The 24,744-nt window shown below is 36.3% G+C and overlaps 1 protein-coding gene across 2 annotated transcripts in view; it reads left to right on the top strand.

Moving 5' to 3' along the window:
• The window catches only part of LOC126191169 (regulation of nuclear pre-mRNA domain-containing protein 2), a 169,365-nt gene that overhangs the window by 85,372 nt on the left and 59,249 nt on the right, over positions 1 to 24,744 (top strand). For both annotated transcript variants that reach the window (XM_049931943.1, XM_049931942.1), the window contains exons 5-6: positions 15,751 to 15,926; positions 16,169 to 16,331. In XM_049931943.1, coding sequence (XP_049787900.1) covers positions 15,751 to 15,926; positions 16,169 to 16,331 — 339 coding nt within the window. The remainder of the gene's footprint in view (positions 1 to 15,750; positions 15,927 to 16,168; positions 16,332 to 24,744) is intronic.

Raw genomic sequence — 24,744 nt, 5'->3', positions numbered from 1 at the left:
CCGGCATTTACCAATTTGTATGAATATGAAGTGAAATGATGACACAGGCTCAGTCATGTAATGTAAATGGCAGACTTTGGTCTATTGGAAAGATACTGGGAAAATGCAGTCTACAAAACAAAGTGTGTCATCTTTGAATATTTCTGAAGTGTGCAGAACCCATATCAAACTTAACTAACAGGAGATGTTAAATGTATACAAAGAAGGGCAATAAGAGTGGTCACAGGTTCGTGTGTCTCTCAGAAGACGGTCATGAAAGTACTGAGAAACATGAATTGGTATACTCTCAAAGATAGACACCAAGTATCCTGTGAAAGCCTACTTGCAAAGTTTCAAGAGACAATATTAAACGAAGAATCTAGATATATACTTCAGGCCCCTTTGTGTCATTCCAGTAAGAACTGTGAAGACAAGATTAGACTAATTACAGCATTCACAGAGGTATTCAAGCAGTCATTTTTCCTGTCAGAATGGAACAGAAAGGGAGAAACTGTAACATGTGTTACGACACTAAGTACCCCCTGTCATGAACTTCAAAGTGGTTTGCAGAGTATGTATGTAGATGCTGGTATTAGATGCAGACAATTGCTTTGTAACCATTATATTCTCAGTTGTCTTTTACACATTGTGTCTAGTTACTTCTGTATGTTTTTTCTATATTCAAGGAACATTGCACATACTGTTGAATGCTTGCTGCCAATCAAACTTGAATGCAGCTGACATACATTCTCTTTGCTTGGTGGTGTTATCTGTTCTATTTTTCCACATGCAGATTTGCTTCCACTAACACTTCTCTGCAAGACAAAGCTTAACCTTTTGTCACTGGGTTTGATGAATGTGAGAGTTGTTTAAATTTTTGACAAGGTTGTGTTTTATTGAGTACTTCGGAAAATTGTTTGGAAATTCTCATCTTGAAACATTATTGTCTGAATTACTTTGTAAAGAACATACAAATTCAGAGCAGACACACACAAAATTAAAAAAAAGAGACCACTATTAATAGTCATCATCTTACTGTTCTCCTAACACTTGAGTTTCTACTTACTGATTCCAAACTTCTCCTCCAACTTCTGTATAGTTTCCAACTTCTGCATATGATTATGGCTTCATTTTTTTCTGAGAACCTGTTACTTCACCAATCTTCATGTCCCTTTGCAACAAGGATAGTGTGTGTCATCAGTTCATAGTATCACTGACGTGATTCCTAATTGCAAAATTGGTAGAGCACTTGCCTGCGAAAGGCAAAGGTCCCGAGTTTGAGTCTCTATCTGGCACACAGTTTTAATCTGCCAGGAAGTTTCGTGATTCCTAATTATAAATCTGGATATTTTATGAAAGAATGTGAGAAATAACATCTGCCCTTTGTATAAAAGGCATGTCCAAGAAGTACGAAACTTACCTATTTCTCATGTAAACCAGTGAAGCATGGGAGATTTTGTTCAGTGGCAATGTGGTGGTGTGCATTCATGTGCAGTCATCAATTTTTTTCCTGTCAGCAGAAAGCATTCTTCACTGGCAGTTGTCGTATGAATGAGGACATGTAGAATGGAGTCCAGTTGTAAAATGACACACCAAATGGAACAGTATTGTTGCATCAAATTTTGTCAAAAGCTTGATAGTACCCCAATGAATACCATTTGCAGAATTAACCCTTTGACTGCTGGAGACATGCCATCTGCTGAGCGCGCTGAGGCGCTGCAGCCCGCGTTGTAATTCGGCTACCTGCGCTAAGTGCCTGTTGCTCGAGCCGCCACCAGAGCTGGAATGGCCTGTACTGCCTCACCTCACCCACCACGTGCTGAATATTTCTTGAGTGACTACGATTGCAGGCGAAGCACTGTGCCCTCTTACGGCTGATACAGAATAAATGCTCTCACTACGTAGTTTTTCTGCAGATGAATTACTGCAGAATCAAACTGAATCATTAAAACTATTTCCTGTCACTAAGAATTATATCTTGCTTGTAGTTTTTTTTTTTTTTTTTTTTTACTCAATTTTTGTAGCTTATGCCAAAAGCAGTGTGATTCGTTAGATATACCTTGATAGTTTACTGTTCTTTCTTGCATACCCATTTATAACCTCTGCAGTTTTCTATGAGTTCCTCACTGTACTAACTCAAGAACGAATAAAATAGGCTATAGATTACAGATAACTATACTTTGTTTTTGTTGTTCAAAATGTCGTATTATGTCGTTCGTAGGAGAAAGCAACATAAAGATCATCATTCATATCGCACTATAACATCAGAATTTACTGTGAGCAATGGTAAGAACAATTATACTTCACTTTGTTAAATTCGCTTTGTGATGTGTTTGGAAATTGTTTCTGAGTATACAGCAAACTGACTGCTTAGTCATCCGCCGACAGATTCTTTACCTCTAATAGGTACACGGTGTACAGTGTTCCATCCAGGCACAGATGCAGCCATCCTTTGCAGGTGTTAATTAGGCTGGTACAATTTGGAATCGTCGGAAATGTCTGATAGTCTGCCACAGATATTTTTCTTGTGCTATACTTTTAATTGTTGCACGTAAGTACTAAACAGATTTTCCAACATTTCAAAGCCGTGAAATCTCTGTCTTTTTGGTAGCACACTAAATTCACCTATAGAGAAGACTCATAAAGTCGTGAACTGTAAATTTAGGAGTTCCTTCTACACTTTGTGAATATATTTTCCATCCTCCTTTTGGATCCGGGCTTTGGAGTGGCATTGGAAAAGTTGAAAATTATTTTTATTTTGTTTTTTACTTTTTTATACTTTTTCTTTTTTCATTTTTGGTGTTTTTTTCTGGTAGCATTGTTGTATTCGTTCCATGCTGCAATTAGTAATTTGTTTTTGTGTGGAAATTTTCAAAACAGGGTACAATACACGATGGTACCTTGCAAGTTTTCATTTGTACTGCTTTCTCGACACACTTTCTGTTTCCAGCAAACAGTGCATCGACATGTTAGCGTACTTTTCTTGGAATGCTCACTTTTTATAATGTTTGGAAAATGCCTTCCCACAAACTGTAGAGGATTATCATCAGAACACCTTTTCTGCGTTCTGATGCATGCGTTTCTGTGAGTTCCTTACCAGTGACAGATGAAACTCTGCTGTTGACATTTTATGACCTGTTAGTGACCTGTGTAGGACATGAGTATTTAAAACACGCAGATCGAGAACATGGAAAAAGAACTTTACCACTTCATTGTCTTTTGTGTACATTTGACAGAGCTAAGCAGTATATCAGAATGGTCAACTGCTCCCATATTCAAGTTATAATCTACAATGCTTTGTAGTTTCTTAAGTTTCTCTCTAGTATTCTTGTCAGTATTCCCTGTGGCAACTATTTTGGTGGTGTTACATGTGGTCAACATCCACACTTCCTTTCTGTCACACCTCTTTATAGCAAGCATTTTATTAGTGCACATAAATTGAATATCTTACCATTTCAGTTTCTTCTGAAGTTTCAGCATGTTGCGTCTGTTTTCACTGGCAGTACCACATGCGTTCATCACACGACTGTGAAGCCAGGAAAATAAGTCTGGGCTTGAGTACCAATTATCGAAGTAGTGGGTATGTCCACATTATAAATAGGGCTTTATTAGTGTAGTCACTATGTCACCGCTTTTCCCCAAATTGTGGAACTCAGTTTCTGTTGATATCCCTGTATAAACAATGAAATATAAGACGTAGCCAGGGTCATTCCATGTGAAAGGACCCTTCATAATAAAAAATAAAGTTTAAAAGATCTTAAAGTGTGGCAAATCTTTCTGTAGCCAAAAGGTCAAGGAAGCAGAAGCTAATCTCAGTTTTCATTATATCCTGGCGTGAAAAGTGTAAAACAGTTACAAACTTACTGTTGGTGTCAGGGAAAAAAATTGTAAAATTTAATGTGGAATGTTGGCAGCCCTACAGACTAGTGTCTTTGAAGTTGAATGTCCATGTGTTGTGCGTATACTCTCTGGATAATTGTGAAGCTGTAACTGTGGTTTTACATTTATAATACAGGTAAATAAGCTCTGAATCTTAAAAAAACAAAATACGGAATTCTGTCACACCCTCAACACAGAAATAGACATTTATTTGTTTATCAGTTTAGTTTCAATTTATGTAAAGTTGAATGTTTGTAAAAGTGAGGTTTGTTACATGGGCTACAACTTTGAATCATAATATTTTTTTGTAGGAACACTCTATCATGTCAAGAAACGCGTTTCGGGTGTGACATGTCAAAGTGTTAGAGCGGTTACCATGATACCAGAACTTTGTAACAAGGAAATTTTACTGTAACAACAGACACAGTTATTGTTATTATTTATATTATTGTTGTGATTGTTATTATTGTCAGCCAGCTGAAAGTAATATTCTTGTAATTTATTATAGGACAAGCTTGTCATCCACTGAAAGGTGCCGCAAGTTTAGGGAAAAACTGAAGCAATCTCCAATTCAGTATCAGGCAATGTTAGAAAAGGAATGCAAAAGAGATAAGTTACAGAGAGAAAAAAATAAAGCTGCCTTGCAGGATGATCAAAAGAAACTTAAACGTATGCAAGATAGGGAAGGACAAAGGAGGCATCGAGAAAAGAATAAAATTTCTGCTCAAACGACCACTTCATCTTGTATTTTGTCGCCCTCTAAATCATATAGTTCCAAAAGATCACTTGGGAAGGTGGTAAACAAGGTGAAGAAAAGATTACCATGCAGCCCAAGGAAACGAAAGGATGTAGTAACAAAGCTGTTTAATGATGAGCTGCCTGAAGTTGCAAATAAACTTAAAAAAGATATGTACAAGAAAGGGAGTAAGTTTCTCAGTGCAGTTACAGTGACGACATAAGCTGAAAAGAACCAGGAAGAAAAGACGTGGTTAGTGTCAGGAACCCTGAAACTGGAGAACGAGAAAAGAGACAGAAGTGCTATATGATGATGACAATATCTGAAGCATATGAACAATTTATTCTTGAATATCCAGAGTGTCAGATAAAAAAATCAAAATCCTTCTCTCTTCGTCCACCTTTTGTATACCCTGTATCATTTATGCCACATAACATGTGTATTTGTCGATACCACGCAAACATACAGTATTTGGTTGAAAGCGTTGCAAGAGAAACCAATACATTTCCAAGTAGAGCACAAGATTTAGTTAGCATTCTTGTTTGTGACACAGAAAATTATAAGTATATGTCCAGTGCCTGTGAAAAGTGTAACACTTTAAATGCGAAGAGCGTTGTTGATGAAGAAGTACTGAACAGTGAGCTTGAATGGATTCAATGGAAAGATGTTGAAGGTAGCCCTCAACATATAGAAACAGTTGGGACAGTTTTGAATGCCATTAAAGAAATAGAAAAACAGCTTCTGGGATTCAAACTGCACTGTTATGTTAAGAAGAAGCAATCAAAATACTTTGAGGATGCAAAAGTAAATTTCAGTAATCATGATTTGGTTTTGCAGGTTGACTATGCTGAAAATTATACTTCTGTTTGTCAGGATGAGATCCAGAGTGCTCACTGGCACCAATAGCAGACAACTATATTTACAGCTGTGGCCTGGATTAAAGATGGCACCGTACGCAGCTATGCCATTGTTAGCGATGACCCATTCTTAGCGATGACTTGTACCACAATAAATATTCATTTTGGACATGCTTAAGCTGCTTTTTCAGGACCTAAGGAGAGAATTTCCTTATCTTCAAAGAGTCAAGATTTTCTCCAATGGTTGCGCAGTGCAATTCAAGAATCGCTTCACACTATTAAATGTTACATATTTACAAGCTTACTTTGGCATTACTGGTAACTGGATTTTTTTTTTTGCCAGTTCTCATGGTAAAGGTGCAGTTGATGGCATTGGTGGTACCGTGAAAAGAACAGTGTGGAGAACTGTAAATTCACGGAAGGCTACTATTAACACTCCTTATGATTTTTACAAGTGCGTCAAGGAGAAACTGAAAGAGATTACAACCCTCTACTTTTCATATGAAGAAATTAATTTAGCAATGGCTATGTTGGATAATCATTGGAAAGGCGTACAGCCTATTCCATGATTGCACAAACTCCATTGCATTATAGCAGTTAAAGAGGAAGTTATAAGGTTTTTTGTTACATCTGCCCAAGAGATTACAACAGTGATATCACTTCATAACCATGAAAATGCACACAATTTGATGTGTAGTGTTGATAATGAAGAATCCTTGAAACTTACTATAGGAGATTTTGTATTGTCATAGTTGACTGTCACTGGAAAGTCCTGTTTGAAGAATAAATACTTTGCAGAAGTTCTTCAATTTGATGAACAAGCTGAGCAGGTCTTGCTGAAGTATATGCAACCCAGTGGGAAATGCTGGATTTGGCGCACAGAAGAAGACATATCTTGGGAAAATATTTCAGTAAACTCCCAGAAAGTAAATCCACCCAAGCTGCTAAATAACGGGACAATTTGTTTTTCAGTAGTATTGAAATAGGCCTAGTTCTCTCTTGTTTAAGTTTTTATCATTTTAACATAATAATCAAAGTATTTTCTTGCTGTTTTGTTTTAAATTTCACTCAATAATATTGATGTATCTATGTGTCACACCTGCAACGTCACACCCGCAACGTGAAGGGAAAAAAAAAAGTTGTCTTTTGGAAGTGTCTGTGAATAAAAGTAAACATATCTTGTATTTTATTACTACTTTCTTCACTGAGTAAAAAATTATCAACCATCCTGATTCAGAAGTAGAAGACAAAATAACTAAAGGACACGGCTATGTGCAAATGAAGGGTAAAGTTTTGTCACATCCAAAACACTTCTTCACGATTTTTTTTAGCAGGTTGAGTGTAAAATTAAGAGCTAAAATTTTTACAGGAACTTAATAACATGCTATTCTATTCACTAAATTAAAGTTAGCCTTACTCTGACACCTGAAGTACAAATGAATATAACTTTATGTGTGAAAAATGTGACAAAATGTCACACCCGCAACAGTGGAATGACCCAGCCAGTCCTACAATCTCATAACACAAATATTTTAATTCTGAATCTACCCAGTTTTCATGGAATCAATTTTCTACAAGATAATCGCCTTTGAATAATAACAAACTTTGATCAATACCAGATTTTCTGATATGGATCAAATGCACAATGGAAAGCTGTATGAAGTTTATTGACAATGTTACTAATTTTGAATAATCAGTCTCTTCCAGTGTCGGCAGAGTTGTCACTAAAATGTAACGTTCTCTTAAGTAACAAAAAGTGGTCTCTTGACATCAGTTCACTAAAAAATGGAGTATTTAGAAAAACACCTCTGGTCCAGTATTCGCTAATTTTCAGTTTTTTTACGCGAGGTATCACAAGTCAAACAGTTATAATCAATACATTTCTTCGTATCCAGTATCTTTCCACTTTGATATTCGAGAGTGTACTGATTCTAGAGTATTCTCCTTGGTGAATGAATAAAACTGATTTGTTTTGTCAGCTATATATTTCATCAGTTCTTATGTAAAAATAACATGAAAACTGACAGAATGCTTAGCTCATTCTGTATTTTGACACATGTGTTGTAATAGCATATCATCAAATGCGTGATTAACTAGCCGAAAATCATTTTCTTTTCAGTCAAATTTATCGCTAAGACTTGATTTCTTCATACGCATTTCACTATCACTTTTTGAGTCTTCAGATTCAGACCAACTAGGCTGCGTTGACACCCCTGCTGATGTGGACGATTAATGGCTAGAGCTTTTCGATTCTGTGAAATCACTTTCGTCAAAATCAAGCAGCTCATCCTCACTGTCACTCCTTATGTGAATCTCCATGATTTCTTCCTCAGTGCACCCATGCCGTCTTGCCATTTTCTTTGTAAAATACAGGAAATGAAGAACACTGAAGTAAATTTCGATGAACAGTGAACTGTAATGCGAAGCCTAGGATCATAACAGACAGAGAATCAGACGACAAGCTAGTGGCCAGAACTGTGAAAGGCTACTGAGGCAGGGGGCGGGAAGTCCACTATGCAAGTTATCTCGTTATCAGCACTCAGGTAGCGGTGCATATATACTCGTCATCAGCACTAAGGGGCCGGCAAACGGGTGTGACTTAACTCGTCAACAACGTTCAGGGGAAAACTGGCGGTGTGACTAAACTCGTCATTAGCTCCCAAGGAGTGGCATGCAGCATGATGAGTAAACTCAGCAGTCATAGGGTTAAACAGAGAACTTCCATGAAAGTCATTCCAAAACTGCCAACTGTGGTGCAGAGGGAACACTATCTGGAAACTACACAGGACATGCTGGACAGTGCAAACAGTAACCCCAGCTTTTTGAACACTGCAATCACATGTAATGAGATGTGGAGTTATGGCTATGACCCAGAACCAAATTGCAGAAACAAAGATGCACTTGTAACAGTGGAAACATCTGACATCCCCGCACCGAAGAAAAGCACGGCACTTCCATAGCAGTGTCGAGGTCATTCGACCATTTTCCTCGGCTCTCATGGGGTGATGCCTGAGTACACATCACAAAGCCAAATTTTTATAAGTAGCACTTCAGTGCTTTCATGATGCCGTGTGTTGCAAACAACTAGATCTGTGGTCAGAAAAATTTGGCAGCTCAAAACTTGGCAGCTCCAACATGATAACGCACCAACCCATTCTTCGCATCTGGTTCAGATTTTCCTCACCAAACACAACATTCCTGGGTTAGTCAAGCTGTCTTTTCCCCTGACATGGCATCATGTGACTTGGGTTATTTCTCAAGCTTTAAATGCCCCTGAAAGGAACATGTTCGAATCAAGAGAACACATCGCACAGAATTCGACGGTGTGGCCCATTCCAGAAGACCTGTTCCCTAAATGTTTTCAGCAACAGCATGAATGCTGGAGACTACTATCAAGCATGAATACTTGCTTGGCCATTTTGTTGAGTGGAATGGCAGTAACCTTGAGTAGCAATGAAATTAAATCAAGGCTGTCGTAACACAATTATTCAAACAGGAGGAGACAAATGACATTTTAGATGCTTGTAATTGTGTCTCATTTTGCTGCATTTACAAAAAGTTATCACTATCAAGTAATTGTTCACCCTTTTTTGAAAATGTACTTTCCTGTTTGTGTTTTCTTCCATTCGCATCACTGTGTGACATTTATAATAATTTTTCTCGCTTCACCATGTGTCGATGGCATCATAGAGATGAACAGGCCAGAAATGACGACTTCATTCATCATTTTTCCACTCATGCACCTGCACAGATCAAGTTAAAACAAGTGACTATTCACTGCATAATGGCTACTTGTCATCATGATACACACTGTTGGATCCCATTTCTGGGCACTAGTTTCAACTGGTATGAAGTTCAGGGGCTACAAAATAAAATAAATAATTTCCTTAAAATGCGGTCATGTATTTGGTAGTACTTTCACAGGGTGCCTGCAGGTCATGAAGTCATGAAAAAGTCATGAAATTTAGTGGGTGGTCATGAAAGTAATGAAAATAATTAAGTGGGTAGTCGTGAATTGTGTCTTGTGTGCCAGTCAGGTGTGCTTCTAGTAGGGAGTAGCAAGTTAGTGCTACCCCCAAAAATGTTGTATCCAGCAGTCCATTTAATACATTCACTAGAACTCTTAAAAGGCATTGTTATCTGCAGGGGACTTGTGTGTCCTTCTGTGCAAACCATGTTAGCAAAGCCTCTGCTACTGCCGTTTGCAACCTTGTGGGCAGATGTGGATGGAGAAGTTTGGAGGTGTGGCTTCGTTGAGCTGTTTGTGGTTATTTTCAGAAATCAGTGCACAGGTATTTTGCAAAGGCTGTATCTAAAATTTGCGAATAAGAGTCCTTTGCAATTAAAGATAGTCGAAATTGGCTTGTATATAAACCTGAAGTTATGCAGAGCTCCATTCTGAGAAACTCTTGAGTGACAGTTGCCTTGGAAGAATTTGTGTCAAAAAACATATGACTCCATCAACAGTTGACATAGTGAAGAGAGGACACTTAAAATATTGTGAAACAATTCAATCCTAAGGTCAAAGTTGATCAGTTTTTAATGAATTTACTGCAAGGTGCAAACCATGACCTCATCAAATTCATGCAGAAGCTGTTATGCATGTTTCATGGAAATGCTGCCATTGAAAGAGGCTTTCAACAAAGAAGTTTTAGTTGAAAACTGAGAAGAAGATAAAATCGTTGCAGAAAGAAGTGTTTGTAATGGAGTACAATTGTTAGGTGGTTTACTTAATAGTGAGAAACAACTGAATGTGGACATTACAAAATCAATGATACTAGCTGTGAAGAATGCTTCATCAAAAAGAGTAGAAGCCTTAAAATAAAAAGGAGGATTATAGAAAAGGCAAAAGAAGAAGCTGTAGCTTTAGATTTTGAAGTTTCAATTTTAGCTAAGGAACTTTAACATTGTAACAATACGAGAGAAGGAAAGTTGTCACTCACCATGTAGCGGAGATGCTGAGCTGCGATAGGCACAATAAAAAAATTCACAAAAAATAGCTTTCGGCCATTAAGGCCTTTGTCAGCAGTAGACACACATATACACACGCACACACACACTAAGTTGCACTTGCGTGAGTGTGTGTGTGCGTGTGTGTTTGTGTGTCTACTTCTGACAAAGCCCTTAATGGCCGAAAGCTATGTTTGTGTGAATCTTTTTATTGTGCCTATCGCGGCTCAGCATCTCCGCTATATGGTGAGTGGCAACTTTCCTTCTCTCGTATTGTTACATTCCATCCTGGATTTTCCGTTGTTTGATTAAATTTTAACATTGAATCTTTTACTGTGAAGTTTAAATTTTACAAATTTTGTACCTTAAAATTTGTTTATTGTCTTCAGGCAAGTTGTAAGTTTTCACTAAATTTCTTTGTTAAAACAATTTGTATTTTAATTGATTTGATGATAAATATATCTGAAAATAGTCATACCCCATTCTGTGCGGGAGTTATAATGTTTTCATAGCTTTTGATGAATGATATAGTACAAGTTATACATAGTTACATTATTCACGCTGACATACAGTATAAGTGATATAAAAGTTATTACATTCAGTTTCATTTCAGACAGCTTTCAGTTTCATAAAAAAGTGTTTTTGTCCTTGTACTACAAACACTTTCAAGAGGTCACGAATATAACTAAAGACGTAATGAAAAAGTCATGAATTTTATACTCTAAAAATCTATAGACACCCTATTTCATTTTTAAGCAGTTGAATGAAGGTAGAAAACCCCGTAACAACATAAATAAAGAAAATTTGTAAACTGCACAGACCATCAAATAAAAGAATGCGTGCTTGGTAATCACAGTTGGAAATGTAGTATAAACAATAATAATTCGAAAGAGAACAAATGATGCGAAATTGTAGTTTGGCTTCAAACAAGATCGTGCCAGCAGTTTATTCAAAATAGTGTTTTTGCCTTGGGGATGCTGGAATCCCAAAAATGTTGGAATCGCATACAAGCTCAACACAATATTGGAAAAGACTTATGTACAATTGTATGTGAAATAAAGAAAATTGCAGCTGAACACATCATGAAAGCTTTCAAAAGTTTTATGAACTTCTGTTAAAAAAGTAGCTGCCGCTAGATGCATTCATGCAACTTTCCAAATATTCAACAACAAATTTTGTCAGAGTCATCCATACATCACTCCAAGGTAATTTCACAAATAACTTTTATATAACATATAATACTTTTAATCATATATTTTTAGTGCCGGTATGTCTTAAATTTGTTTGAAGCATCACAAATTAATTAGTTATTAAATATAAAACCTGCAAAAATTAATTTTTTGTATAGAAATGTTTTATAAAACACATAAGCAACTGGTCTTTATTATTTAGTCATTCTTCTGGAGATGGACAATAGACTTCAGTGGTTTAGTTCAGGGATGAACCAGGAACATCCCCACCCCACATCCCCAATTCCTTAAAGAATTGAACTCCCATGTATAAAACAGCTTCAAACATCTGAAAGAAATGTACCGATAGTAAAAGGGTAACAAATTAAAACATCATGCATGAAGCTAGGATGGCGAACAGTTACTAAGTGATAAACTTTTCTCTTTCGTCATTTTATGGGGCTATAAGTCACAAAAAGTTTAGAAAAGGCTTTAAATAAGGTGTAAAGTTCATTGGAAGTCGCTAAGTGCTCTCATTCTCAAATACTATATGAATATGGTCCGGGTAATTTGCACACCGTGAATTATGCTGTCAACACGTATGCTCAGTTTCCAACTATAATACTTGACTTATTGTGTTAAACTTTATATGTCAGCTTATATCTCTTAATGAGTAGATTACAACGGCATTTTAAATTTCTAAATTCAGTCAATAATTATATGAAATACGGAAAATAAAATTATTGTTGCCCCTGGAAGCTGTTACTCAACTTGTAATGGGAACCGGGTTGACTGTTGACTGTTTAGAAAGTGTGAGGTTAGCAGTACGAGCCGAAAGCGAGTTTGAATATCGTATGGGTTGCCCCGCTGTGCACACAAGATGCTTCTCAGTAGTAGATATGGGAAACCTCAGTTGCATTCTTAAAATATGTGATGATAAACGTTAGATCCGGGCTAGGGAAGAAAGAGGGAAGGAGAAGAAACTCTCTGGTTGCACAGTGTTTTTTGAGGGAGGTGTAGATTTCATCAAAATTTTGAGAAGTATTATAAACTATTTTTAGTCTGAAGTAAAATTTGTTAATTTATAAATAGGAGAGCCAGCATCAAACAAATCAATATATTCAAAGGCACAGAATGATCCAGGGAATCAGTCTACAGCACAGTCAGATTTACTATCAGAGGGCATTATTTGAGCTGATATTTTGTGGTTTATGCACACCACCAGGAGTCATTTATCAGTTTGGAGCTCGGCGGACTGTGTAGCGTTATTCCCTTCATTATTTCTGTGCAGTCAAATTACAGAGAAAATGCAATTACAAAAATCGAAACTTGGTTACAGCATTGCATACAGATTGGCACCATACACAAGACGTAAACATGTTGATCTCATTGACAATTGTGAAATGATTATACTCGCATTTGATGAAAGTATGAATACTATTTTCCGAAAAATCCAGGTGGATTTATATGTACAGATTTGAGACCATGATAAATAATTAATAACAGTATGTTACTTTGATTCTGTTGTTCTGAAACGTACAAAGGCAAATGATTTGCTTGAAGGTGTAAAAAGATCGTAAGTTGCAGTTATCAATGGATGGACCAAATGTGAATTTAAAATTTTTGAATGACTTTAACATAGAACTGGAAGTATCCTTTGATTGTCTGCAACTGCTACAAATTGGTATATGCAGTTTGATTTTAGTACATGGTGCTCAACAAAACAAGCAAATCCAAAACGAATTGGGAAATTGTGTCATTTTTAAGAGCATTTTATTATTTATTTCATGATTCACCTGCATGAGGTATTACATAACCTTATGAACATTTTGATGCAGTGAGTTGTGAAACTCTTAATAAGAAAAATTTCTTAATGAAAATCTACTTAAAGGATGTAAGGAATCTTGTTGCAGCAAGACAGTTCAGCCTGGATTTTGCTACAAGAAGTGCTCTGAAAGAAATTAAGAATGTGTCTGAGATAACCGGATTTTCATCTTTTCCTAAGTCACTTTGTGGAACAAGATGGGTCGCAAATGCCACTGCGTCTAAAAAAGTTTTAGAAAGTCTCGAACATATTTGAACTTATGTAACTGACATAAATAAATTGAAAACTGTTCCTCAGTCATCAAGTTTCAAAGTTGTTTGTGAAGTTGTGAGTGACAAACTGCAGGCTCCAAAACTGACAGTCTTCATTTCAACAGCATGCTTGTTAGAACCATTTTTACTCAGTTTTGAGGGTGATATCCCAATGGATCCATTTCTGTATGAAGTATTACATAACCTTATGAACGTCTTGATGCAGTGAGTTGTGAAACTAGGCATCTTAAAAAGCAAAGCTTCTTAATGAAAATCGATTTAAAGAATGTAAAGAATCTTATTACAAGAAAATGGTTCGATCTGGATTTTGTTACAAAAAGTGAGCTGAAAAAAAAATTAAGAATGTATCTGAAGAGGAAATATTGTTGCTAAAGCAAAACGTGCAAACATGCATTGTTGGCATAGTAGAGAAGTTGTGAGAAAGATCACTGCTTAAATACAAGATAATGTGTGTGATTTTCTGCTTGAATCCACAAATCGCATTAAACCAGGAACTAACTCAAAGAAGATTGGTAGTATGTCCTTAAATTTTGGTGGTATCAAATGCAAGAATATTGGGTTCAAAGGCAGACTGTGTCAAACTTGAATTTGTGGAGATCTGCAGAGAAAATAGAATTGAAGACGAAATGAAGTGTTTTTTGAGAAGTGAAAATCATCTTGATAAATTGTGAATAATGTAATCAAATTCTCGTCAAAGCCGTGCCCAAATTTCTGAGATTTTGTGCAAATTATTTTAATAATCTCATGTGGAAATGCTTCTGACGAGTGAGGCTTCTGTGTAAACTCTGAAATTATAAATGAAAATCAAACGGAAAAAAAGCCTTATTGCTCAAAGATACACATAAGTCGCAGTCCACGACGCAAATGGAGTTTCAACATTGATAAAAGTCTTACACACTGTGAGTCTTCAGTTTCTCCTGGTGTATTTGTTGATTGAACGGTCCACGGGTGTACTGCCGGTTTATAGTGTCCAACTGGCACTATGAACTGGCAGTACACCAGTGGACTGCTTGGTCTTACACACTGTTTTCGCAATGTACATTCTTCATACAAATATGATATGACACATAAGGCAAGGGAAAGTGAAAGAAAAAAGGGGGAACGATTATTGAACTAATTAAATCAAGCTGAAATTGAAGAATTAGAAACAAAAAGAGCATATATGCTGAGTGAAGCCTCAAAGGTTTTGGCAAAATTAGAAAATTTAAAGGAATTATTTATTCATTTTTGTCATGACAAATCTCTAGAGGTGGTTCCCTTTAATCAGAAAGTTACAATGTATACATATTTGTAAAAAAAAAAAGTAACTTTTGATGTTGTATTTTTTTTTTATTGCCTATGTATCGAGCAGATGGACATGTATGGGTATGGAGACAAGCTCATGAATCTATGGACCCTGCATGTCAACAGGGGACTGTTCAAGCTGGTGGATGCTCTGTAATGGTGTGGGCGTGTGCAGTTGGAGTGACATGTGACCCCTGATACGTCTACATACGACTCTGACAGATGGCATGTACATAAGCATCCTGTCTAATCACCTGCATCCATTCATGTCCATTGTTCATTTCGATGGACTTGGTCATTTCCAGCAGGACAGTGCGACACCCCACACATCCAAAATTGCTACAGATTGGCTCCAGGAACACTCTTCTGAGTTTAAACCCTTCTGCTGGCTACCGAACTCCCGAGACATGAACATTATTGAACATTTCTGGGATGCCTTGTAACATGCTGTTCACAGGAGATCTCCACCCCCTTGTACTCTTACAGATTTATAGATAGCCCTGCTGGGTTTATGGTGTCAGTTCCTTCCAGCACTACTCCAGACATTAGTTGCGTCCATGCCATGTCGTGTTACGGCACTTATGCATGCTTGTGGGGCCCTACACAATGTTTGTAAGGTGTACCAGTTTCTTTGGCTCTTAGTGTATTACATTTGTTGGACACAGTTGTCCCCATGTGTGGCAAGTATGTGGAAACAACGTACAGCGGACCATTCTGCCACCAAATGTGAATATATGTATCACAACCTTTACCTGTGTAACTCTTTGAGCCGTAGGCTAATTAAAATTATCTGTTTCAGATAGAAGACAGGGAGATGACATGGCTGCAGAAGTTGAGTGTGGCATCAGTAAGATGGAGGCTTACATACATGCTCTTGAAGTAGAAATGAAGGAGCGTGCAGTCCTCATTGATCTTCTTGAACAGGGAGAGAATTTTTATAACACACAGAAGGGGGAAGCAAGAGTTGTTGCAAATGTAAGATATTTTTATATGTATGATATGAATAACCACACAGCTGAATAACTTTATGGAAGTTACATGAAATTTGGGAATAGATACATGTTTTTATTCCTTGAAAGTTGTTGTTATCAGTAACTTGAGTAATAAATAAAATATTCGTTTCTTAAAATTTTTGAGAAAGATTTTGAATATAAAAAAATTTGCTATAAATAAATACAGCTTATTTCTTCATTGTAAATGGTATTCATTATTTGCAGGCTTACAGGAACTTTGGCAGTCGTGTGAAAAATTTGAAACGTCGTTTGGATGAAATGATACCAACATTGAAAGAAGCTAGCCCTATCCCATCTCCTGACGTAAATGCTCCTTCTCCATCACCTGATTCCGATATAGAATTACCAGGTGAAGCTAATACCACAGGTAAGTGGCTTATTTCTGTTTAGTACTTTGCTATTCATTTCAACATTTTCATGAAGGCCTCTCTTTTATTTTTGAGTTTGGTATGCTGTATTTCCTTCCCTTTATTAATAACTTTATATTTTTCAAACCTGATACACTGTGTGATCAGAATTAGGTAAAGAAGTACCAAGTTTTCATTAGTTTATGAGTTTAATGCGACATTTTAAGGAAATGAATGCCAGTAACTGCCTCCATTATTTCACCGTGATGTATCTCGTCCTCAGTCGCAATGCAATGCACCACCAACTACGTGCTCTCTCGGTTAATATAATATGAATAGTTGAATGCATTTAAAGATGCCTGAAAACACACACAACACTGGTGTAATATTATACAGTATTTATTATTTATTTCACAAATCGATTTTCAGCAGTTACATCCTCATCAGGTACGATGGCATAACAGCCGAAAACTAGTTTGTGAAATAAATAATAAATATTGTAGAATATTACAACAATGTTGTGATCGTTTTCATTTGTAATGTATGAAATATTCTTCCGAGAGCTGACGAAACAGTCAGTCAATGCAATTAATGAATGCCTTTCTGTCTTTAATAACCAACTGAGTCAGGTGAGTATATTCTGAGACGCGATAAGACATTATATTCATTCTTCAGGTGTATTATAAATTAATTAATGTTCTTCAAATGCATTCTTTTGTTGGTGTATATGACTGCATTAATTGGTGTGACCATATCTTGTATGAAATTATTTCATAACTAGTTTCTATCTTTCTTAATGGAAAATGAATTTCAGTTTCTGCTTTTCGTGTATTTTTTTTTTTTTTCATTTCACTAAAACAATGACACATCACATTGTTAAATTCTATCACCCACAGATAACAACTGACAGTAGTGTTGCACAACATTGAAGCATATATAACTTTAAATTGATTTCCTCTTAAAATATCAGTTGAGATCTGCGATGAGAATGTAATACTGTTTACTCTTTAAAACTACTATGTCCACTTTGCTGTCAATCACACCAATAATCTGAAACTATTAATTCTGTCACAGGAAGCAAAGATTGTGTAACCGTATTGTTCTGAGAATACTCTGGACTTACCACCAAGAACAAATGTAGGCTCAAAGCAATAAAATGAAACTATTTTGCTGTATTGTTCAAAGTTAGTCATTTTAGACTAGTTACATTTCTCCTTAATCTAATTTTCCAAAACTCTTAATTCAGACACTTATTCACAAACCGGTAAAACGTTCAATATATGTTCTGATGTACAATATAATTCCAACAAAAACTTACTCCCTAATAACTTCAGAGTTGTGTGCAGTGATCAGCAGAAGTTAAAATCAAAGTCCTGTCGTTTAATTATATACAGCAATCAAAGGCTATTTAAAATTATTCCTTAGTAAGTAAAACTGAAATAATTTATGTTTTGCTTGTTGGTACAAACACTATGCTAGTCAATAGACATTATTATCATCATTTAAAATAACACTCATTTTATTCACAAGGTATTGGAATAACATGCAGTGGTCATTACAAGCTCAAGACTTTTTTTGAACTGATATATTTACATAAATTATTTTAAAAAATCAATTTTATAATTGTGCACAGAGGAGATGGTGATGACACAGTGTTCTAGCTATCACGGATCATCAGTGCTCTTGCGATTAGTGATCCGCACTGTTTGTCAGTGTAACACCACGGCCAGGATCTTCCCCTTTCGACATGAAACAAACTGAAAAAACACCACCATTTTATTACCTACATCATACGTAAAAGTACGTAATTAAATTGTATACCTTTCTTGCCTACCCTATGTTGCCCAAGTGTAAAATAAATATGGTGTTGCTTGCTGGAATGTGGAGCATCACAGTCTCTGCAACTTTCTTTAAATTTTTATAGATGTTCGTCACCATTTTACAGGGATAATACTCATGCCAGGCAGAAAAAATGTGAGCCAATTTTCATTGAGTGGTAATACTCACCAAGTAGCAGAGACCTGATGAATTAAATTTACATGATTTCTGATTGAAAGAGAAATTGCCTCTCTTTTGGAGTAATTAAAATAATATTGTGAAAAGAAGAAATGTGTCATTTGCCTTTTAACAGATTAAATGTTTCTCTGTCCTATATTAAGTGTCTAAAACACTTTTGGATGTTAGCTTGAATAAAATTGTTCATTTGTTTAAAAAGAACAGATATTGGGGAACACTAATAAGAATAGACCCCTTCATAAAGAAGCAAGTTTTAATAAAACTACAATGAAACCTCGCTTTTACTCTTTTCAAGGGACTTAAAAAAAAAAATGTAAAACATGGGAAAATGTAAAATGAGGGAAATAGCATTTTAAGCTGTAAAAGTTTTGTATAGGATACCCCCTGGCACTTTATGTATGATATATGTACATAACAGCCATCAAAAGACTTGTCAGGGACTTGTTTATTATCTAATTATGGTTTATTATCGACTAAAAATCTCTCATGTGACTGGAACTGATAACTATCTGGGAAGTAGGAAGTTTCACTCAATTTTATGCTTCATAATTGATGTTTTTGAAAGACAGCAGCTGCCATTCATTATTTAAATAATGAAATACTGCACATTTTGCGTACTTTTTCATGCTTAGCATGACCCGTTTCGAGAAATTTTTTCTCGTTGTCAAGTGCAAATATGTACATAAGTACTTTGTGTGGTGTTTGAAAATGTGTTATTCTGCGTCTCTTGCACCATAGTCATCTTTTTGAGGTTATTAGGTACTTTGCCTCATTAGTTATGTAGAAAACCACACACACATGCAAACTGTCACTCGCATTGTGTAGCATAACAGAAAATACATAAGTAAATACTGCAATTCACAGTGAGAATAAATTCTCAAAACATGTTTTGCTCAGCATGAATAAAATACGTAACCGGTGCTGTGTTTAAACTAAGAACATTTGAGCAACGCAAAGTGAATGATGATGTCAACTAGCGCTCCAAGTGGCCATACGCCGAAACACACTAAATATGGTTCGACAAAGGTATCACGATGATCACAACAATCACAAAAATGTATTTTTGCATTAGGGACAGTATGGAAATGGAAATGATATCTTCATTCGAACGAACCTAGTTACTCCAATCAGCCGCCAGGTCAAATAGAGCTTGACAGCGGTGGGTTTACTGGTTCAGATCTGCGGAGTAGAGTGCCCTGGTGTCAAGAAACTTTACCACGTTTATACACTGCTTGATGACCAGCATCATGCCAGCGTCATTATTTCTCCACAAACTATTTTTCTTAATTGCGGGAAAGCTATAAATATGTTGAAACAAAATCAGGTGAAAATTAACATTGTGGGCATAGGAAATATGACGGGACGGATAAATAAATGTCATAAACGGTGGGGAAATGTTAATTCTGGGAACATGAAAGCTGGGTTATACTATATTTGGCAACACCTAACTCGACATATTCAAATATCCATTTCTTGAATCTTGTTACATAAACTCTGTTGTCTGCCTCCGTATCAGTGTGACTCTCTCTCTCTCTCTCTCTCTCTCTCGCTCTCGCTCGCTCACTCTCTCTCTCTCTCTCTCTCTCTCTCTCTCTCTCTCTCTCTCTCTCTCTCTCTCATCTTAAACCTGTGTACTGGAGTCAGTTTTTCTTGTCTTCCATAATCAATGCCGTGACACTAGAATGGCAAAGTTTCTGGCTTTTTTAAATGGTGAAAATGGGTTATTTTAAACCCCACATAAAATGTTTTCATATTTTACTTCAACAAGTTCTTTACCTTCTTGCGAGCCATAGTAATGATTATTTAACATGATATTACTAACTTATTTCAACAAAAAATTGTTAATAATTTGTCATTGCTCATGCTAATAAATTTTCTAAACTGTAGACTTTCATGTATAAACAATTTGTAGAACCTTCTAGACACATTTAGTAGTTTATAGTCTGATTTAAAGTAGTTGCTGTGTGTTGTTTAACCTCCAAACTTGCAGCATTGTCATTTCAAGTACAGTCTGAAAGCAGTCACCACAGCCCACCACTCTCTGCAGCAATAGAAAATCTCTTTAAAGGCTGTATCTTCCACAAAAATCAAGTTTAAGTACAGTGTAGGCTTCTATAGTCTCTCTCGGCATGTCAAAAATCTTAGTTTTATTAGAGAAAGAGTTACATTAATTTTTTAAAAACATATTAGATTTTCCCATTCGTAAACAGCTTTAAACTTACCACATCGTATCTCAAAAACTAATGCTCTCACAGAAACATTTTTTTCTCTCTCGTTGATTGCTAAAATATATCACTTGGCAACCAATCTTTTAAAATGTTCATACTCATTGTGTGTCCTATATATATGTTTCTGAAAACCTGTTTACATGCAATTGTGTAGGTATTTAACTCATAACAAGCATTAAGTTTAAAGTCTTTATCTCCTAGAAAAATAATGTAAAAATTGTTAAATTTACGTGTAGTATCACTTTCAGTGCTATCTCTAAACATGTCAAAAACCTATTCTTAATTTTAATTAGGCGTGGTGTGATGTAGTTTATTGAAATAGAAGAAATTTTCACATATGGATAAATTTTCTTCTCAAAGACTATTACACACATGAAATAATGTCTTGGTGTTTACACAAAATGAAATGTATTTAAAATACGATGTAACTTACTATAAGAAGGTCCTAGGAGGTGGCTGAATAGTGTTCCTTAGCCTCACAACAGAAAAGAGAAACTGATTGAAATAAATATTTAATGGAAGATATTCATTAAAGTACACCGTACACTACATACTAATCTGACAATGGAAAGACACCTCTTAATTCAGAGTCAGAGTAAGTGGAAGTATTGGTGTCACTGCTCATAGTGACATGTAATATCAAGTCTTCCGTGCACTGTTGTAGCACACTTTCATTGTTCCATGCTTCCTGCATCACTCCTTTCATGTGATCCACTACCTTTTGCTAGTCTTCTGGTGTAATTTTTTCAGATGCCTCCTTCAGAAGCCATTCCACTTTGGTCAACATACATTTTTTATTTTCTGCAGCAGTATGACTTTTAACTTGAGTTGAAATCAGTTCTGCTGTTTTGTAGTGGCAATGGTAGGGAGTCACTCTGAGCATTTTATACCCATATTTTTTTGCTGTTTCATCCACAATGGACACTGGGTCCTTGGGCTTGTGTTGCAGCATAAATTCTAATAATTCTCCTCTCGTCAAGTCACTGTCAAACCATATCTTACACTTGTATAGCCAGCCAACAATGCCGTTTTTCTTTGTTGCCTGTGTGGAACATCATCAATGAACATTTTTCTTTGAATTTTGAAGTACAGTGTCTTCAGACCATTTCGCAGAAGTAGTACGATTCTTCTCTTTGTGGTAGTCTGAGGTCTTCTTTGAAGTAAACAACAGCAGACAATTGGTGCCTTTTGAATTTCTGGCTTGTGAAACCATTTGCTTCCCTCTGCTGATATGGAGGTGCCATACTGCCACTGCTGGTATTGTCTGTCTAGCCCTTTTTCATATTGTTTCCACATTCACCCATGTTTCGCCAAGCCAAACAATATTGTCAAATTTTGTCCTACTAATTCTCTAAGAAAGCAACATTACCATGCTACAGTATCTTGGCATTTCATTAATAACTTGCAGTCACAACAGTGTATAGCAGAATCCTAACTTCTTCATGACTTGTAACAAGGACGATTTACTATCCTGAAATAGATCCACTGCTACAAATGCAGCACGTAGCTTGTTGAGTGTTGGATATTCCGATACTCATCTTTCTGAAAAGAGTTGAGATTTGTGACACTCTTCTCAAGGCGCCTCTTCTTCCCAGGTGTCTCCGATTTAGGTGACGTGCCTGAGATTCTTCTTCTGCAAATTTCAATTTGCAGATTCTTATCACTGATTCTTTGCTGATTTGTAGGGCAGCTGCAGTTTGCTCCACCACCTAATCCAAAGGAAGTAAAGGTACTCCTGCAAATTTCTCACTGCTATGGCACTCTGGCAACTGGCTGTGCTTTAGGCAGTGCAGCGGAAGTGCCAACACAGTGGTAGCTGATTGTGCCAGGCTCCCATTGTTTCATTGGTAGCTGGAGCCATGCAGCCCGCTGCCTTTCAAGTGACAACTAGTTAAAATCAGATTGTATGTGTGGTCCATATTATACTCAGTTGTGTTCCACACAGGGCTTTGCTGTACTTTTTATTCAAATGATTGGGATCTGCTAGACACATTTAGCACATGTGTTTTTAGTTTTACAGACACATCTTCATGCAAATCTGTGACACTTACCACACTTGTCACTGTTCCCTTTGCAGAAGCTTATTTGCCACTTCTTTCACTTTCTGGTTGATTTTGGTTTTGTATCCTCTTCTTCTGTTTGTTCTTCTGCCTGCTTTTTCATTCCTCTGAGTTCATATGCCAGCAGAAGTATGAAGTTCATCTTTTCCATTTTCTTGTTCATTTATTTTGTATATGACCTATGCATTTATTGCTGCCATGTCCAAAATGCTGTATATGATGTACGTCAACCATCTCATAAATGCAACTTCTATACTATTTTAGTGGTTATTTGATCAACCAATCTATACTCTGCACTTTGTTGCATTTCAGAATGTTATGGTTTCAGTTTTCTTCTTTTCTTATTTGCTTATTGCTACTTCAGCCTGTAGTATACTAAAAAAAGGACATTTATATTATTCTTTCTTTGATATACATTCATGTTGCAGTCTTTGTTGCCAGTATGGCACAGGATGGTGGCAGAATGCCTTTCAGCATTTGGCTTCTTTATCTCATCAGGGATTTTGTAACGATTCATGTTCATTGTAGCAACTGATAAAGTTTTATTTTAGCAAGTTGCAGAGACATGAAGAAGTTGTCTGTCGTCACATTTCTTCTTTGATTTAGAAATGGCTGCATGAGACACAGAATGACCTACTCTCTGAGTGGTTGCTTCTCTGTATGCATGCCCTCTTTTCCGGGCCATGGGAAAGCATTGCATGTACACTTTGTTGCTACATCAGCACCAACCCAGAATTTCGTATCATATTTGTTAGCCTTATTGGGCATGAATTGTGAGTGTACCTGCGTCTTGGGTTGCTTGCTAATAGCTGCTCATCCATTGTTATATTTACTCCATGGCAGTCAGAACGAGCAGGATTTTCTATAAACTTTCCCCTAATTTCAGATACAAGAGCCATTTTGTTGGCTGGTAGGCATTCAAACTCGGGTTGATTTTTCATTGAAATGGAGAAATCTGAGAAGCTCTGAAATCTGTTCCTTGTCATAACATCCTTGATGAAAGTAGGTCGCCCAGAATGCAACAAAAGATCATTCACAGACATAACGTTTGATTCTGTGTGTTTCTTCATGGGAAGTTGCATTGCTTGTAAAAAATGAGACCAAAAACCTAGATCACAGTGTCATGTATTTGTTGACAAATAGTGGGACTATTTATCTCTTTTTAGAACATTCACAGCTAAGCTTCTGCCAAAAGGTGAAAAATTGGTTATCTCCCCCTAAGCTTCATCCATAATGACCATCATTGTACAGGCCTGCTGTGTTGAGGTAAGTATTGTTGTAGACGAACATCCAAATCATCCTCCTCTAATCCATCCTTGTTCACAATGTCTTAATCTTCATCATCAGTTGTCTTTGGTACAAAAACGTCATTGTCATCAATGAAGTCAGTTTCTGATTCAATGTTGGAATTCTGTAAGAGAAGTTACATTTCTTCATCAAAGAGTCATGTTCGAAAATGCTTTTCATGCACAAAGAATAATACCTCAGTGACACAATATAAATTGTGGCACATATGTAGCATATATGCTACAGGACAAATGGGAAACCTGGAAAAAACAAAGGATTTTTTCATCTGAAAAAAAAAATTTGAATTCTGAGAATTTTTCATTATTTAGTTTTTGGTTAAATTTTCGTAGTTTTGACTAGTAAGAACTGATATGTAGCAAAGAATTTCATAAGAACTGATACTTTAACAAAGAATTTTACTTTAGCCAACTACTGCAGAATAATACTACAGCATTAAAACAAACATGAGAGAATAAAACACTAGCTGCAAAGAAAATACATCTTTTGCAACAACAAAACACGGTGCTCACACAAGCATCTGCTGAAAGCAAAGTGTGTCAAAGGCTTTAGGATGAAGACTATACAATTCTTCATAACAACAAACTGCTTTTGATGAGTGTGACATCATAACAGTTTACATTTGGGGAAAATATTGTGATGGTGGTTTGAGAAGCATTACTTTCACAATAAATTTTCTTTTAAGCAAGGTGAATTACTTACATTTGAGAATGTGCAAGTGAATTTCTTAAATAAGCAAGATGAATTACTTACATTTGAGAATGTGCGAGTGAATTTCTTAAATCACTGAGTGTTTGACTCTCATTCAAAACATAACACTTTGA

This window comes from Schistocerca cancellata, chromosome 6, assembly GCF_023864275.1.
Source record: "Schistocerca cancellata isolate TAMUIC-IGC-003103 chromosome 6, iqSchCanc2.1, whole genome shotgun sequence".
In the NCBI taxonomy this organism is placed as follows: Eukaryota; Metazoa; Arthropoda; class Insecta; order Orthoptera; family Acrididae; genus Schistocerca; species Schistocerca cancellata.
Note: the sequence above shows the minus strand (reverse complement) of the source record. Positions and strands in the feature narration are given on the sequence as shown.